The sequence below is a fragment of the Papaver somniferum genome, chromosome 4 (genome assembly GCF_003573695.1).
Source record: "Papaver somniferum cultivar HN1 chromosome 4, ASM357369v1, whole genome shotgun sequence".
NCBI lineage: Eukaryota > Viridiplantae > Streptophyta > Magnoliopsida > Ranunculales > Papaveraceae > Papaver > Papaver somniferum.
Window position 1 is genome coordinate 2,711,872 of NC_039361.1, and position 18,970 is coordinate 2,730,841.

At 35.6% G+C, this 18,970-nt stretch overlaps 2 protein-coding genes across 2 annotated transcripts; both read left to right on the forward strand.

Moving 5' to 3' along the window:
- The first annotated feature begins 261 nt into the window (after positions 1-261).
- On the forward strand, positions 262-3,791 carry LOC113274576 (F-box/kelch-repeat protein SKIP4-like). Its single transcript, XM_026523961.1, has 3 exons — positions 262-339; positions 2,420-2,930; positions 3,008-3,791. Exons 2-3 carry the CDS (start codon positions 2,446-2,448, stop codon positions 3,606-3,608), a joined length of 1,086 nt encoding a protein of 361 aa, XP_026379746.1. The 5' UTR covers positions 262-339; positions 2,420-2,445; the 3' UTR covers positions 3,609-3,791.
- A 447-nt stretch (positions 3,792-4,238) lies between these two features.
- LOC113274577 lies at positions 4,239-8,342 on the forward strand. Its single transcript, XM_026523962.1, has 9 exons — positions 4,239-5,710; positions 5,844-5,962; positions 6,054-6,178; positions 6,364-6,463; positions 6,613-6,687; positions 6,824-6,907; positions 7,062-7,147; positions 7,411-7,728; positions 7,882-8,342. The coding sequence occupies exons 1-8, from the start codon at positions 4,516-4,518 to the stop codon at positions 7,607-7,609; spliced, it is 1,983 nt and encodes a 660-aa protein (XP_026379747.1). The 5' UTR covers positions 4,239-4,515; the 3' UTR covers positions 7,610-7,728; positions 7,882-8,342.
- Positions 8,343-18,970: the final 10,628 nt, after the last annotated feature.

The window sequence follows — 18,970 nt, forward strand, 5'->3', positions numbered from 1 at the left end:
AAATGATACCAACTCAAATATTATGTATTGAATCAGACCTCAAATAACATCAGATTTTTTTATATTTTTTTTTAGTTTCCTAATCAAACATCAGAGAAATGAAAAAAAAATCATAATCTGAATCTGATTAGGAACGAGTCAGATGCAAGTCGCATTTAGATTTACCGAGTCAGATTCAAATCAAGCAATTTAGCCCAGAAGATTATGACACGTAGCTAAGACGTACACTCTTCATTATTCCTAGTAGTACAATATCTCCTACCTAAAAAAGCCTTCTTATTCCTCCATGTTTTCATTTCACCCTATTGACGAGAGAAGAAGGAAGACAAAATTTTCCAGGCAAGTTCTGCATTATTTCGTTAATTTTATTAACTGTTATGTTTTTTCTAATTATTTCTCAATTTGGTCTCTTCTTGCAAACTAGGGTTTTAATTTTGCTTCTCAGAGGTCTATTATTCAAACACCCCCATTTTGTAATTGATTTAGGGATTCTCCCCTAGGTTAACTAAAGTGGTGGAGGAGCAGTGATTGAGGTGGTTTTCACATATTGTTTTATTAGTTAAAGCTAGGGTTACAGTGAGTTTTTCATGAAATTCCTCTTTAGATTGATGAAGATAAGTTAGAGTTGTTGTACTAGCTTCAATTTCTAGACTAAACTCATATACTTTGTAATGTCTGGGGTGAATAAGTGTATAGTGTCTGAATAGTTGGTTAGATGGGAAATCTATGTGTAGTGGTTGTTTTCAGGAGGTATATTGGATTTACCTCTATAGCATTATGTGAATTGGCTAAATTAGTATGTATCTGGCGTGTTTCTTTAGTATGCGGATCAAAATAGTGAGATTGGCAGGGAATTAGATGTTCATTCGAGCAGGAGCCTGCTTTTTATAATAACAATCTAGATCATAGATAATTGATTAGTCAATGTAGTTTACGTAAACTCATATTAAGAACTCGAAGTTAGAAGTTACTGTTGTTCCACTCCACTAGTTTCCGTTGTATGTAAAATTGTTACTTGTAAAATGTATGGCATGACATTCAGTTTGATGAAGAACTTTTTAATGTTTTACTTGAAAGCTCGGAGAATGTTAGTTAAATGGGTTTCTCATAACTTCTTAAGTACTATTGGATTTACCTCTATAGCATTATGTGAATTCGCTAAATTAATATGTGTCTGGCGTGTTTCTTTAGTATGCGGATCAAAGTAGTGAGATTGGCAGGGAATTAGATGTTCATTCGGGCAGGAGCTGTTTTTTCTGATAAGAATCTAGGATCATAGATAATTGATTACTCAATATGGTTTACGTAAACTCATCTTGAGAACACAAAGTTAGAAGTTACTGTTGTTCCCATCCACTGGTTTTCCATTGTATGTAAAATTGTTACCTGTAGAATGTATGGCATGACATTCAGTTTGGTGAAGAACTTTCTAATGTTTTACTTGAAAGTTCGGAAATGTTAGTGAAATGGGTTTTTCGTAACTACTTAAGTACAATTGTAGCAGTAATTGATCCCCAGTTGTCAAAGTTGTTTCGCATTTCATGGCGATCTTTTTTTTCCTGCACTAATTATCTCTGTAGGTCTGTGGTAAGTGACTTAGATGATCATTTTTGAGGCAATTTCACATATTGTTTTGTTAGTTAAAGGCTTAAAGCCGGGGTTATAGGTAATTGAGTTTTCCATGAAAATTCCTCTTTTGATTGTTATGGGGAGAAGTTTGAATTGTGGCAGTAGCTTCTATTTTTAGGTAAACCTCATATACTCTTACACAGTACTATATTCATTCATCTGGGGCAAATAAGTGTTTAGTGTTCAATAAAATTCTGGAAAATTTCAGGACACTAGTAATAGTACAGCCATAGAGCCTACTCTTTTGGTTGCAATTTGTATTAATAACATTTTATTTAGGTGAAATGATGTATCATAAGATTTTCTGGGAAATCTACACGTAGTACTAGTAGAAGTTTTCAGGAGGCATATTGGGTTTAGCTCTATGCCATTATGTGTATTGGCTAAATTAATTTGTCTCCTACTGTTCTTTAATATGTGGACCAAAATTGTGAAATGGGCAGGGACTTAGATGTTCATTCGGGCAGGAGCTGTTTCTCTGACTAATAATCTAGGATCATAGAAAATTTAATGCGCAGTATTGGTTACATAAACTCATTTTAAGAACTCGAAGTTAGAAGTTACTGTTGTGCCACTGGTTTCCATTGTATGTAAAAATTCATACTTGTAAAATGTACTGCATGGTGTTCTGTTCAGGAAAGAACTTTCTAGCGCTTAACTAGAAGCCTGGCGAATGTTTGTTAAATGGGTTTCTCATAATAACTTAAGTACACTTGTGCAGTAACAGGTTCCAAGTTGTCATAGTTGTCACATTTCATGATGAATCCTTATTTATTTTGTTCTCATGTAGGCCTTCTATAGGTTACACCACCGGAAATGAGTGAAGCCAATTCAGAAGAAGCTGTACAAATACAGCAAACTCATACACCCTTGTTAAGTGGGCTTCCAGATGACATTGCCCTCTTCTGCTTGGCTAGAGTTCCACGGAGGTATCATACACTTCTTAAATGCGTGTCTAAGAGATGGAGAGACTTAGTCTGCAGCGAACATTGGATATCTTATCGTCAAAAGCACAATCTGGCAGAGTCTTGGATCTATGTGTTGTGTAGAGACAAGGCTGATCGGCTTGAACGAGCTTGCTTATATGTGTTGGACCCCATTTCGTTAAAGCGGTGTTGGAAACTTGTACCTAGTCTCCCGGATCAGTGCTTGAAAAGGAAGGGAATGGCTTTTGAAGTGTTGGGAAATAAAGTGTGCTTGTTGGGGGGCTGTGGTTGGTTTGAAGACGCTACAGACGAAGTCTACTGTTATGACGCTTCAAGAAACACTTGGGATAGTGCTGCTCCTTTGTCGACTGCTAGGTAAATCACATTGACTGGTATTTTATTCACAGCTAGATTGGAATTTCTCGTTCATCTAATAAATCCAATATTCCTAGGTGCTATTTCGCTTGTGAGGCTTTGAACGAGAAACTCTATGCTATTGGAGGGGTAGGTTCAAATTTAAGTGATCCACATTCCTGGGATATGTACGACCCATCAACAAACAGTTGGACCTCTCACTCGGATCCAAATATTGTTCCTGACATCGAAGAATCATTCGTCTTGGATGGGAAAATTTACATTCGCTGTGGTGTTTCTTCTACGATGCCTTCAAATGTCTATGCAGTTGTCTACAAACCTTCAAGTGGCACTTGGGAGCATGCAGATAAAGATTTGGTTTCAGGATGGTCAGGGCCTGCCATTGTTGTAGAAGGTAATCTCTATGTGCTTGATCAGAGTTCTGGTACCAGATTGATGATGTGGGAAAAGAAGAGTAGAGAGTGGATTGCTGTTGGAAGACTTTCACCATTGCTGACAAGGCCACCTTGTAGACTGGCTGCAATTGGCAAGAGCATCTTCGTCATTGGGAAAGGGCTAAGCACAGTTATGTTTGATGTGTCGACAGCAGGAAATATTGGAGGAGTGATGGTGAGCTCTTCCATTCCTAGATTAGCTGGTGATGATGATGTTATCTGTTGTAAAGTCTTGTCCATTTGAAGAACACCCTGCCACAATTTCTTTAAACCCTACTGAACTGTTAAATCTGTTTTCTGTATTTACCATCGTTCCCCTGTAATTTTATCGAAGGGTTATGTAACATCATGCTGGTTTATTACTTAAAGATCGAACATTCATTCGTGTATCTCTTGTTTCCAGTTGAATATCATTTCCATTAATCCATCTTCTTACATTGCTTAGTCGTTTACCTGGATGCTGATAATTGTTGGCAAACCATCTTAGTCAAGAGTGTAATTTTTTCTTCTTCTTTGGATCTGACTCATTTAGATTTGACTAAAATCATCTGACTCATATGGATCTGACCCAATACGTTTGCCTCTTCTAACTCAAAAATATGCGCATCGGTGGCTTGGTCTTATGAATTAGGGGTATTTTGTTGCCTGATTCAAACAAATCCAAGTCGGAAACAACTATTGTTATTCTGACTTAATCAATTTTTGGTTCTTATAATCCTTTATGGTTGTGTGCCTGAGAGTCTTCCCCCTCCGGTGAATAAACTCTGACCAAAATGAGTGGGAACAAGAATCGTCACTCTGACTAGGAACGCGCTCTCATGGGTTCCGGTTCTTATCTCCGGCTTAAGTTAGCATTGACCAGAATAAGAAAGGTAGCTCCAGAAGGATCTTAAAAAGGAACCACAATTTAAACGCTTCACAGTGGGGAAGAACATCTTGGATATTTTTCATCCATAAACCCTAGAATAAAAAATAAAAAAAATCAAATCCCCAAAATAAAACCCCCTGATTTCACACTCTATTGATGATTCGGTTAAGGCAATGTTCAGTTCAGGTCTGCTTTTCTTGAATTAAAGAAACAAAAATTGGACCAGGTAAGTTTGATTCGATCAATTCTTAATTACACATTTTCAATTACTCAAAAGATTGTGATGGGAACTCATAGTAAGTCATCTAAAACAGCAAGAAGTAAACTGAATTCAATCAAATATACATGTGTTCCACTTAAGATTTCATCATTTGATATTTCCAATATTGGTTTAGAACAAAATGTAAATGAATCAATGCCTGATTCGGAACCAAAGTCGACTAGGGAGATACTTAGCACGGCTGAGTTTGTGTCAGCAGTTGGTGGTTTATGGAATTGTGCTAATCGGGGTTTATCAGTATTGCAGCCTAAAGGAATTGGTAGATATAGTGATAGTAGTGGTGTTAATGTGAAAGAGAGTGTTGTGTTGTATTCAGATGGTGGTGAAAGAAATGATAAAGAAATTGCTAATACTAGTACCACGGGTAGAGGTAATGTGTATGTTGATAGTACAGTGTGTGCTGCCGGATGTTCGTCTAGTTCAAAATTTGAGTTTGTTAGTGTTGTGCAGAAAATTTCGATGTATGAATCTTGTTGTGGGAATGATAGGGATAGTTTGTTCAGGAGATGTATACAGCGTGATAGTTCAGAGTTGAATAAGCTAGCTAGTGTTACGATACCGTTTGATTTTGGTAGTGTGTATAGATGGATGAATGGAAGTGCTGTTGCTGATTTGAAAAATATGGATACGTTGTCACCAATTGGTGCTGCCGTTAGGTTTGAAGGGAAGAGTGCCCTTTTAGATAACTTAACCATGAAAAGTGTTGTTTCTGATAGTAGTTTAATGGAATGTCAAGATATGTTACCACGTGAAAGTATCAATTTGGCTGAAAATGGAGTGCCTGTCAGCTCTCTTTGTTCAGAATATTTTCTCAGACCTGTCATGGGTTTAGAGGCAAAGAGTGTTATTTCAAGGGCTTCAAATTCTGCTCTTCGCTCAGATTGCTATGTTGATGATTTAGTCCTGGAGGATAATGAAAATGAAGAGTGTAAACGCATTTCAGACAATGAGAGCTGCAAAGGACATATTACAGAGCTGCACCTTGAAAATGAACCTACTCCAGAACTTTGCTCAGGGATGAAAAATCAACTCAATGATACCTTAGCAAAGCAAAGACATGCTTTTGCTGGAGCATTGGCTGGGACATTTGTCAGCGTCTGTCTACATCCTGTGGATACGATTAAGACTGTCATTCAAGCTCATAGTACGGTTCAAAAGCCAATATCTGGCATTGTTGGATCAATTATCTCTGACAGAGGTAAGCATGTGAGAGTCTAAGGCTGCAGATTCTTAATATAAATTGTGTACAAATATCAAGAAACTTGTAATTGTTCGATCATGTGTAGTAGCATCCTATGGGCTTCTGAATTCTGTTTGTAACTTCTCTGCAGGTGTATCAGGACTATACCGTGGAATAGCAAGTAACGTTGCGTCATCTGCACCAATTTCTGCTGTTTACACCTTTACGTATGAATCAGTTAAAGCATATCTGCTTCCTAGGCTGCCTCAGGTATTGAGTTATTCATCACTTTGTTTCAGCTTTCATGTTGTGGCAAGTGATCTGTGCTTAGCTAGGAAATCTCTTTTGATTGCCTGTTCAGGAGTATCGTTCCGTTGCCCATTGCACAGCAGGTGGTTGTGCAAGCGTTGCCACTTCTTTTATTTTCACTCCAAGTGAGCGCATCAAACAGCAGATGCAAGTTAGTTCACAGTATCCGAACTGCTGGTATGTTTTCATATTTTCACACATGGTAAATGTTTATGTCAATCCTACGATTCTCCCCATATTCTTTGAAGACTATTCCCCGGTTCAGTTATTTACATTAAGTAGATGCCTAACATTCTGTTACTGTCTTATGGATTCTATGTAACTAGTACATTGATTGAAAGACTTATTTTCTGTTACTTCAGGACTGCCTTGGTTAGTATCCTTAAACATGGCGGTTTTCCTTCATTATATGCTGGGTGGGGTGCCATCCTTTGCAGAAACATTCCTCACTCTGTTATCAAGGTTGGATCCTTTTCCATGAAAAACATACAATTACTTTCTAATGGTACATTTTTGTTATATACTACTAGTATTATTATGTTCCGTTCATTTGCTTTTTTCACTTCTGACGTTAAGTGAGTTTAAGAGCTTTTGGTTTCCTTTACTTGCAGTTTTACACCTACGAAAGCTTGAAGCAGTTATTTCTATCATCAACCCAATCTACTCATCCCAACACATTTCAGACGGTTTGTCATTTTACCATTATTCTTTTTATCCTTTCTGTTCAGTGCAGTCTGGTACCATTTGTAGATAGTGCCCAAAGAGAGGAGTAACCAGTGAGATATGTGACTTCATGAGCATATAATGCTAGTTTTCTTGCAGTTAATATGTGGTGGACTTGCTGGATCTACTGCAGCTTTGTTCACTACTCCTTTTGATGTTGTTAAGACAAGACTACAGACTGAGGTGCGTTTGCATATTACACTGACCTGTCCCTTGAAATTGAAATGAACCTCAACTGGGATTGATAAGTTTATATCTTTGGTAGATCTTCTGTCGTGACAATAGGTTGAGAAACTCTTATTTTGTTTTTGTTGCTTCGTGTTTTTCTATGGAGCAGATTCCTGGATCTCTTAGAAAATATGATGGTGTTTTCCACGCGCTTAGTCAAATAGCCAAAGATGAAGGCTTGAAAGGTCTATACAGGTACAAAAAGTTTTGATTTATTTTACGCTTTTTTCCGAGAATATGAAAAGACTTGTAAATTTCTGTACATGAAAACAATCCAATTTCAGTTCATATAAGATTCTTACCTCGACTGTCCATCTTAACTGTATCTACATCACTTAGAAAATCATGGTTTCCGCTCTTTTCTTGAGAGGATTGCAGTTTTTTTTGTTTGTTTGTTTAATGCCGGCCTCTATTCCACCATTTTACCTACTAACTCTATGCTTGTTTCCTTCTATCAGGGGCCTGACTCCGAGATTGATAATGTATGTCATGCAAGGAGCACTCTTTTTCGCATCATATGAATGTCTAAAAGCAGCCTTTTGCTTGGAGGTACCAAAAGTTTTGAGTCCAACCATCCAGAACAATAGAAGTACTGAAAAACAATCTACAACATCACCAGTGTTACTATCGAAACAACAGACCATCCAGGCTTCCTAGTATCCATCTACTAGGATATTGATTTGATATACAGTCGTGTATGTATGCCTTACTTTGGTGATGGGAGATTTTGATTACATCCTTGAGCCGCTGGTGAGGATCTCTTGGCAGAGCATAAAGTAAGCACCTTATATCTCACTCTGTCCTTCACAAATTATATAGATATAACCACGTCACACCAATGAATACTTGCTCTTGTTTAAATGTCGTATCCTAACAAGTATCACCTCCTTGATATTTCGTCTAATCTGATTTTCAGTCGTATTTTACAGGTACTTGCTGTGTGGTTGCATTCTTTACTGCTACTACCAATCGTCCCATTGCTGTTCAGCTTAGTAAATTTCATTCCCCTACTTGTAATTCATCTGGTTTGCATGTAAAGCCCGATCCAATGATCGAGTCGCATTTGTTGTCCCTTACTTGCCAAGATCTCAAGTTTGTTCAACTCCACGGAAATTCAATGAAGAATCACATTAGGCTTGGTTGGTGAATTTTTCCTGTTAAGTTGAGCCTGGAACTGTGTCCTAAACTCGTAACTGAATTAATGGGCCTTCTTTGGTTTCGTTAACCAGGCCTTGACCTGAATAGTTTCATTCAAATCTGCTACCGGATTTTTAGGGCATACGAAAAACTTCCAGGGCGATAGTGATAACCCTAACTAGCGTCGGCTATAATTGCTAATGGTGGTTAAATTACTTTGACACCCTTGATTAATTAATTAATTTTTTATTTATTAGTTTTCTTAACTTTTTTTTCTTCTTTTTTTAATTTTAATCTTTTTTTTAACATTAAAAAGTAATTTTATTAGATATCAATAAACTCGGAAGACAATGTAATAGTTGGAAACCGAGCAACAAGCTGAGCTCCAACTCCTTTTTGAATAGCAAAGCTGACCCTATGAAACAAAATGGTATAGTTCATTTTTTCTTTCATTCTTTTTTATCTCATTGCAAACAAAAGGTATAATAAAAAATATTTCTCACAAACCCAAGCCTGTTTTTGTTGATAAAAAACGCGTAATTGGGGATACTAATTTTAAGTGGGATATGATAATAAAATAAAATAGGGTTACTTTGAAGTAATTTCAAAACCCTTTATCCATATACTTTTATTATTCCTAAAATACCATTATATTTTAAAATATATTATATTTTTTATTATTTATCTTTAACAAAATATTATTTTCCATAAAAAGGTAATTTTTAATAAAAAATTAATATATTTTAACAAAAAATTATTTTCATAAAAAAATTATTTTCATAAAAAAATGATTTTTAATAAAAAATAAAGGGCTATTTTGTGTTTCCTCCCCTTCCAAGATCGCTAATTAGTGTTTCCTCCCCAAAAAGATTAAAATTAGTGTTTACTCCTGTCGTTAGGTATTCCGTCTAGTGCGCAGTTAGATAAGTCATCGTCTATGTACGCGTGACATAAATTGTACACATGTAACTTGAAGTACCCAAAATACCCTCCCATACTAATTTAATCTAACAGTTGTAAATAAAGTGAAATAATGAATGGCGGTGATTTAACATCGACAACACCATCCCCCAATTTTTGCTATCGCTGCTAATCTTCAAAAACCTGTAAAATCATTTCATCATCTCTCGTCTACTCGGAAACCTGCTCGGAAACAACATACAGACACCTTCAATCATCACCAAACCCAAATTACATAGAATTAGCACCAATCAAACATCATTTATTGTTGTAAACACCCCCAAATCATCTCGAAAACCCTTAAATTCTGTTCCAAAATCAGTAGGCAGCCACAATTAACAACCCATTTTCACTTCCTTGTTCACGACTACATCTGTCTACTAAATCAAACATATCCCATGTCTCCATATCATCATAGCTTCATCAACCTTCTCAATCGAACCCAATTGAAGTTTCTAACAATAATCCCCAAATTCGGCTCAAACCCTAAATCCCATCTTACTGCCAAATCCAAATCCAGCGTATATTCAATTCCAGTCCTCAGTCAAATTTAGCCTGCGCTCTTTCTTTACAAATCTCCCATTATTACCACGACTTTATTGCCTCTCTATTTTCAGAGTTTCCATTTTCTGGGTCTCTATTCGAATTGGAATCTCTAATCATATTTCAGGTTTGTTTCTCAATATGGGTTCTCAATTTTCTATAATGGGTTCATTTGTTTTACTCTCTGGATTCTACTCTGTTTAGGATTCATTATTCCAATATGTTAATGGTTTTTCCAGATTAGATTAGATTCATTATTCCAATATGTCAATATGAGTCATCCTACAAACTTCACTCTACAAATTCCTCGACTAGGAATTTATCAACAAATCCTAATGCCCTGTCTTCTAACCTAGCTCATTGGGATTCACATGCGTTCGATTATAATCACAAGAACATAAAGAAACTAATAAAACAAATAGAGAATATCCTTAAATCAGGAAATTTATCATCCAATATAGATATTTACGAAAATTTACAAGATGAACTCGGAAAATGGTATGAAATCAGAAATGATTATTACCATCAACTATTCAGAGATAAATTTTTGAAAGAATATGATCATAACACAGAGTATTCCCATGCCTCTGCCACAAGCAGGAAGAAAATAAATGTTATTCATACTCTTCGGGCCTTTGGCTCTCTAATCAAGACCAAATCAATTCTCTCCTTATCAACCATTTCACACAAATCGGTTCTACACGATTGACTAACTACAACATCGATCTATCGGAGATAATCCAGCCATGTATTTCGGATTTAGAAAACTTTGCCTTAATTCAAATCCCGTTTAAAGAACAAATTTTGTCCACCCTTTCAAATATGAACCCTTGGGGGAGCCCCAAGCCTGGATAGTTTTCAACCAGATTTTTTCAAAGCTAATTGGGAACCCCTGGGTCCGGATATAATTCATTTTATTCAAGAGTCTTTAGGACAGGGAAGATGGTGCACGAATTTAATCATTCTTTCATTACCCTTATGCAAAAACATTTTACTCTACAAAAACTGCGGATTTTAGACCCATCAGTCTATGCAATACCATCTATAAAATTATCTCAAAAATCCTAGCCAACAGGATAAAACCAATTCTAAATAGAATTATTTCCCATAATCAATCAACCTTTCTTCTGGGTAGATAAATTACCGACAACATCATAATCGCTCATGAACTTCTACATTCGATGAAAAATTCCAAAGTTTAAAGGAAAGGTTTTTAGCTTTAAAGATAGATCTCTCTAAAACCTTTAATAGGGTGGAGTGGACTTTCTTTAAGAAAACACTACCTTCTTCAGGGTTTAGTAACGCTTGCTTAATCTAATATTACAATGAATTTCCACCACATCTTTCTCCATCCTTCTAAATGGATTCCCAGGTCCAATTTTTTCCAATTCTAGAGGAATTAGACAGAGTGATAACTTATCTCCATACCTTTTTATTTTATGCATGGAGATCTCATCTAGACTCCTTGAAAAATCAACGGACGATAAAAAAATCTCAGGGATTAAAATAAACAAACATGCCAAACTATATCACACATATTATTCGCTGATGATTGCTTCCTGTTCACTAAAGCAGACCTGGGAGAAGTAAAACATTTATTGGATATTCTATCTACTTTTAGAGAAATCACGGGGCAAATGGTATACCTCCAAGAATATGGAATTTATTTTATCCCTAAGATTCATCCATGATAAAAAAAAAAGAAAAGATAGATACCTTGGCGCCCCTCTTTTCTTTGATAAGAATACGAAGGAAAATTTTGAACCCCTTCTCCAAAGATATTATGCAACTTTACAAGGTTGGAAAGTCAAGATGCTATCTTAAGCGGGAAGGAAAGTCCTAAATCAATTCATCCTCCAAGCTTATCCAACTTATCAAAATGCAGGTGCTAACTCTTCCTAAAGAAACGATAGATAGATTAGATAGAATTCAAATAGATTTTTGGTGGAATAAAGATGAGTCACAAATAAAAGGAGGTTATAAAAGCGTGGATTATCTAGCATATGCAAGCCAAATTCGCAAGGGGGCCTAGGTATGAAAAGTCCTCATAAATTCAACATAGCTCTCCAAAAGAAGTTGACAAGTCGGCTAATGTCAAAAAAAGATCAATGGTGAAACTGCTTGAAGCAAAATATTACCATAACTCTAACTCCATGGAGCCAACAAGAAATTATGAACTTTTATGGATTTGGACAAGTATACAAAAAGTCCTTAGTATTATTAAGGATACTTTTATTTGGCACGTGAAAAATGGATGTAACATAAAGATATAAGAGGACAATTGGATCGCCAATTCAGATAAGCTCCAAAAGCCGAGCGATAAAGAAAATCCTTTGTCGTCTAAGAGACCTAATGAATTTCGAAGGTTCTTGGGAAAACAAAAAATTAGATGATCTTCAGTCTCCAGAAATAAAAGAGAAGAAGATAAAATTAGTTGGAAACATCATTGGTCGGGAGATTTTTCCGGCAAAAAACATTTAAAATTTCATCATTAACCAGAATCGAACAAACGAGAATAACATGGATTTTTCTTGGAAGAAACTTTGGAAAAAATGCAAGTTATTCCAAGAATTTAATTGTTTGTTTGGAAACTTTATCAGAAGGTTCTACCTACGAAAAGTAGACTAGCATCTCATAACCCAAATATTTCGCCAGAGTGTCTAATGTACAACTTGTAGGTGTCGGAAACCGAACATCATCTCTTCAGAAGTTGTCTTTTCAATAAATCCATATGGTTTGGTTGCTTTTTAGATGTAATATACTCCCAAATTCACACAAATTTGATGACATCTTGGATAGAAAATTGGATTATAAATGCAAAATTTCTGCAATTTAGTGAAAAAATTGCAACGATATTATGGTTCAGTTGGAAATATAGATGTGAGGTGGTCTTTGGAAATACCATCCCAAATCCAACAATCTTAGTCGATCAAATTAAGAAGTTTACTATATCTTGGAATATCAAGGATAGGGTAACAACCCATTGGGTCCAAAAAGTAAAGGGTATAAAACCTTGATGGTCCAATATTAAGAAGGATTGGATAATATTCATGGATGCTTCTTACAAAAAAGAGGGATCATCAATGGGATATGCTTACATTCTGTACTCTGTGGATCAAAAAGCTTTCATGCATATTGTGGTAGGTTCCGGATGGGATTTGAAAAAGCCGGGGGTCTAACAACCTCACCCAATATTTCTCTTAGCAATCTTTCTGGACCAACTCCAATATACTTTTAAGAGAATCAACTAGACAGTCAGACTCAATCTTAATAAAAAGTATATCAAAGAGTTATATCTCAATTTCTCGATTTAATCCTCACTCAAACAAATAGAAATCTGTGAGCCTGATTGGATACAAGAGAAATAACTTGAACGATACCAAAGACCAATGTTCAATGATCAATCAATTTCAATCAACAATCAAAGGTTGGATTTACCAATTGATCGATTCAACGCACAACCTGTGATATTTCAATTATATAGCAAAATATAACGCGAAAAAAAAATAACACACACCAAAAGTTTTGTTAATGAGGAAACCGCAAATGCAGAAAAACCCCGGGACCTAGTCCAGATTGAAAACACACTGTATTAAGCCGCTACAGACACTAGCCTACTAGAAACTAACTTCGGTCTGGACTATAGTTGGACCCCAATCAATCTCACACTGATCCAAGGTACAGTTGCGCTCCTTACGTCTCTGATCCCATCAGGATACTGCGCACTTGATTCCCTTAGTTGATCTCACCCACAACTAAGAGTTTCTACGACCCAAAGTCGAAGACTTTAATAAACAAATCTGTATCACACAGAAAAGTCTACAGGAATAAATCTGTCTCCCACAAAAATACCTACGAGTTTTGTTCTGTCTTTTGATAAATCAAGGTGAATAAGAACCAACTGATATACCAGACTTATATTCCCGAAGAACAACCTAGAAATATCAATCACCTCACAATAATCTTAATCGACCAGCGAAACAAGATATTGTGGAATCACAAACGATGAAACGAAGGTGTTCATGACTACTTTTCTATCTTGCTTATCGGAGAAATTAATCTCAAGCCAATCTTACGATTCTACTCAAATACGATAGAAACTGCAAGATCAAATCACGCAACTACAGAGAAAATATTTGGGCCTGGCTTTACAATCCCAATGAAGTCTTCAAGTCGTTAATCTACAGGGTCTCGATAGAAACCTAAGGTTAAACGAGAACCGACTCTAGCTTATACAACTAGTAACAAATAGGAGGTGTGGGGATTAGGTTTCCCAGTTGCTAGAGTTCTCCTTTATATAGTCTCCAAATCAGGGTTTGCAATCTAAGTTACCTTGATAACAAAGCGTTCAATATGCACCATTAGATGAAAACCTGATTAGATTCAAGTTAGTATCTTTCAACCGTTAGATCGAACTTAGTTTGTTATACACAATTAAATAAAATGTAACTTCATTTAGGTTTGAGTAACTGTACCTAAATGTGTACACCTAGTTGGTTCCACAATAGTTAACCAATGGTTAGCCACTTTCATATCAACCTTATTCATCTTCACCATAACTAGTTCAAATGACTCAAAAGAATTAGTTAGAGAGTTGTTCAATTGCTTAGATCTCATAGAAGTATATAAGACACAGTCGAAACAAAAACGATTTTGATTCACTCGAATCAATTCATGAACATTATATCCACGGTTTTCAAAGATTGCATTCCTTAATTTATATATGTCTTATTTCACGAATAAGATGTTTTTAGAAAATAACCCACTTAAGTACGAATACCGGTACGCATACTTAAGTACCCGGATTGAACTTTTTTTTTTAGTTCACAAACTCCAGCAGAAATTCACGGGATGTGAACTTCCGGCAGTACGCGTAAGGGTACGTGGACTTAGCTCCGGTCATCCTAAACAAGTAAAGTACGCATACTTTGCTTCAAGGATTTTGGACTTACACAAGTATGAGTTCACATACAATGTTTATATCCATTCAAGGTTATATATTCTAAACTCAAATTTCAATCATTGAAACATTCTTAGAGGATGTCATATAGAGGTTATTCACACACTATTTTTCATCAAAGCGATTTTCAAGAGATTGAAACAATCAACATGACTTTCGTCACGAGTAAAGATGAACTTGGCCAAAGCGAAAGCTTACCAACACATATTTTGAGAAATTGATAAGAGAGATAAACTCGGCTCGAAATAGAAAATGTGTATAATCGAAGTCTATATAGCAATACGACTTTTTTCTCAAGATAAGAGATATAATAGATAGACTTTTGAGTGATAGATAAGTTCAAGTCTCCACATACCTTTTTTTTTTGATGAAGATCCACCAGTTCTTTGAGTAGTTCTTCATCTTTGCATGATGAACACCGTGGAGTCTAGAGATTAACTACACTTATTATCTTAGTCCGAGACTTAGCTATAAGTAGACTAGAAATTAAGACTTATAGTTTTGGCAACTAAACTTGACAAACAAGCTTGAAGTAGCAACGCTTGCGAGTTCGACCGATAAGTGCTCTAACAAGCTTCCTCAACCCTTCATGCAGAAGGAAAAGCTCTTCTAAGTACTGTAAAATGGTTAGAATGTTTTTTTTTTGTCTACCGGATTCTATCATAAATAAAGACGATAATAATTCTTGGATAACGGAGAATACTATTGAAGAAACTATCATTATTATAGAAAATCTTCCTTAAGATCAAGTTAGATATATAAGCAGAGATTACAGTGAAGCGGTAGACTCGGTTGCAAAAGAAGCGAGGATCAGGAAAATTCAGCACATATCTATGCATATTCACCTACCAGTTCAAAAAAAGAGCATTAGTCCTAATATTTTTGATAAAAATAAAATTCTAAACTTATTGAATTACTTTGATTAGTTTTTATATATCTAACCCTTTCATCGTTAAAAACAAAAGAAGAACACTCAAGGTTTGACTGACAAGTTACTACCTGAACCTAGCTATTGCACAGAAAATTTAGGTTTGGCTGATAACTTGTTGCCGAACCTAGTTTTTGTAAATAAAAAAGTATATATAGAAAATTAAAATAAATATAAAAAATAAATAAAAATAATAGAAAATTATAAAGTGCAAGGGCAATTATGTCATTAGAAAAATATATTGATAATAGCATGCATTTGGTATTACTACCTAGCTAGTGACCCGATTATCCAAAACTTAGAGACTACCTAGGGTATAAATAATGATATAGTCGGGACTGGAATAAGGAAAGCCTTCGATTTAGCCTTTGTTTAAATACCGCAAACCTGACCTTACTTTGTATAGGAACAACTCAATCAATCTTCCTATATTCTGTCCTATATTCTAAGTTCGCTTACAATAGTTTTGGGTCGATCACAAAGAGAAGCAATGCTGAAACGCAAACGAACAACATTAGACGAGATCACGGAGGCAAAAGACTATGTTTTTTCCCATGCACACATTCCTCATGAGGTACTTGTGCAAATATTGCAAACACTTCCTATTAAAGCTTTGATGAAATTTTGCTGTGTATGTAAATTATGGTCTGAGTTAATCGTGAATGATCCCCAATTTACCCAAGCTCACTTTCTTGAATCCCAAAAAAATCCCCAACTCATATTTAAGATCTTATCCACAAAGTTGGATGATATTGAAAGTCCTTTTCTTTTTTTTTAGCTCAAACCGAAGAATATCACATGAATCACTTGTTCTCTTTGGGAAATGATAAGTTCGTTAGAGCAGTTCCTATGACAATGAACAAAAATAAAAATTTGTTCAACCACGTGGATTAACAAACTGCATTCTCCACTATGGGAAACAAGGAAAAATGAACAAATCTGTGTATGTAAATTTGCTCTCTTTGGGAAAAGATAAGTTCGTTAGAGCAATTCTTATTAGTTTATTAACATAAACTAATAAGAGTTGGGTCCCATTAATCATTTTATTTATATAAACTAATAAGAGTTTGGTCCCACGGATTATTTAACTAATAAAAGAAATAATAAAAATAAACCATAATTATAATAATCAGGTTTTGGAGAGAGAATATGTGAGGGGCGACATCCATTCTATCTCCAGCGACATCTATTGTATCTCCAGCGACATCCATTCTATCTCTGCGTCATGATGGCGGTCGCCCGAGTTGTTGGGTGATGGCGCGCGTCCTTGCAACAGACGCGCGTTTGATAGTGCGACTCAATGTTCAAATGAACAGATCTGTTCATTTGAACATCCATTTTCTTGGCATAGTGGGATCAAAATGAACAAACTCTAAGTTTGTTCATCCCATAGGAATTGTTCTTAGTGGTAAAAGTAAAGTTTTACCCTATATTGAGAATCTAAGAGGCTGTTTGGTATAGTTTTTAAAAATAATTTTCAAAAATAGTTCTCTACTGTTTTAAAAACATACCCTATTTTATTTGTTTTCATTTTCTAAAATTTGTTTGGTAGGATAAAAAATTATCTTTGGAAACCAAGAAAAATGAACTAAATGAGATCAAATGTAAAGACTAGTCTAAGAGATAGTGATACTGGTCATGACTAACTTGTGGTCATTTCTCCGATCTCTTACTTTGTTCTAAGAAGAAGAAGAATGAACAAAAAGAAAAAAGAGAAAACACAGAAAACAATAATTTGTTGTTTTCATTTTTTTTTCAAAAACGGAAAACAAATTGAAAACATTTTCTGAAAATGTCCCTACCAAACACGTTTTTTTTCCTGTAATCTATTTTCTTTGTTTTTAAAAACAAAAAACTGTTTTCGAAAACTATCCCAAAAAGGCTCTAATTGTTTCGAAAAACGGTTCTCCAAGGAATTGGTTATTGCAATGGTTCAATATGTTTTATGGTGGGTGCTCCATCCAAAACAGGCAATTGGTCTTATTTTGTCATTGAGATCTTGAACTTTAGTAAACTCGAGTTACTACCTCTTGTGTCTCGCATACAGACCAAACGATACACATGGGTCCAAGATTGCCGATTTGGATATGATGTCATTGCAAAAGAGTACAAATTTATGTGTATTCTTAGGTATGCTGGCACTGATTCTACGTACTACAAATATATAATCTTGACACTGAAAAGTACTGGCACTGGATCTTCGAGAGAAATTAAGCATCCAATGACACCAAAAGGCTTTCCACGGGGATATAGCTATCCATCACCTGGCCCTTGTATTGATGGAGCACTTTTTTGGACGACAAGTGATATGGATAAGGATACAAAGCAGTTTTGTATTCGTTCAGAGAAGTTTCAAGTAATTAAACTCCCAGAGGGTTTGTATCGTACGGATTATAATAATCAACTGGAATATAAACGATGTTTCTGCTGTGCTCAAGTTGAGCAATCTAGTACTCATAGTGGTGCGGTTGATTTAAATATATTGAAAGACAGAATCGAACAGGTTTGGGTAAAAGAAACTATTATATTTGATCTTCCAACAACAGTACGATATCCTCCTCCTCCACCTCCACTTTATGATGACTTCAAATGTACTGCTACCTTTTCTCTTAATAAGGTATTACTAGCACTCGAATAACAGAATTCGCTGGCCGGATATATCTTTATTGGAGGAGGTTGCTGCAATGCAAACGAAGTCATATTATTCAATTTTACGATTTGCACTCCAGAAAACTTGTGCAAGTAAAAGGTCCTACAGGTGGTAAATTTGGTTACGATTATCATGTCACTAGTCATGTCGAGAAGCTTGTTTCTTTTAAAGCTTGGGCGACGAATGAAGGAGATGGAGGGGGAGTACTAGTTGGTCGTGACTTCGATAAATGCACTGTTACGAAGATACAAGACATGTTTAAGAAAATGCCACCAAGTTCTGATGCCGCAATGGTTTCTTTTCTTCTTTTAGTTTCTCGGGAAAAAATAGCGAGTCATTAGTTATCTAAATTATGTTTATTCTGTCTTTTTTTTGTTATGGTTTCCACTGGAAAATAACTTGCTCTCGCATTTTATTTTATTAAACTACATAAGGTGATTTGTACAAAGATGAAATATGAAGACATATTTTAGGCTCTGGGATTAATTGGTTCTCTGAATTCCTGAATTTAAACACGAAGTTCCTTATGATTTTGCTTTGTAATATCATTAATATTAGCTATATATAGCAATATTAATTTACAATGGTTGATTTAGAAGGTCCATACTCCATACTCTTATTCCAGCAAAGGTGATAAAGATGGTGTCACACAATATAGATAGAAAATGGTGTATCGCACCAAATTTAACTGATTATGATGATAGAGCAGCCGCTAGCACTGTGTGGGTAAAATACCCGACGACCACGTGTCAACATCCCAAGGGATGAATATATGATGAGATGATGAGGTTGGAGCACCGAATCATTCGTTGAGAGAAGGATTTGTCTCAGTCGAGGCAA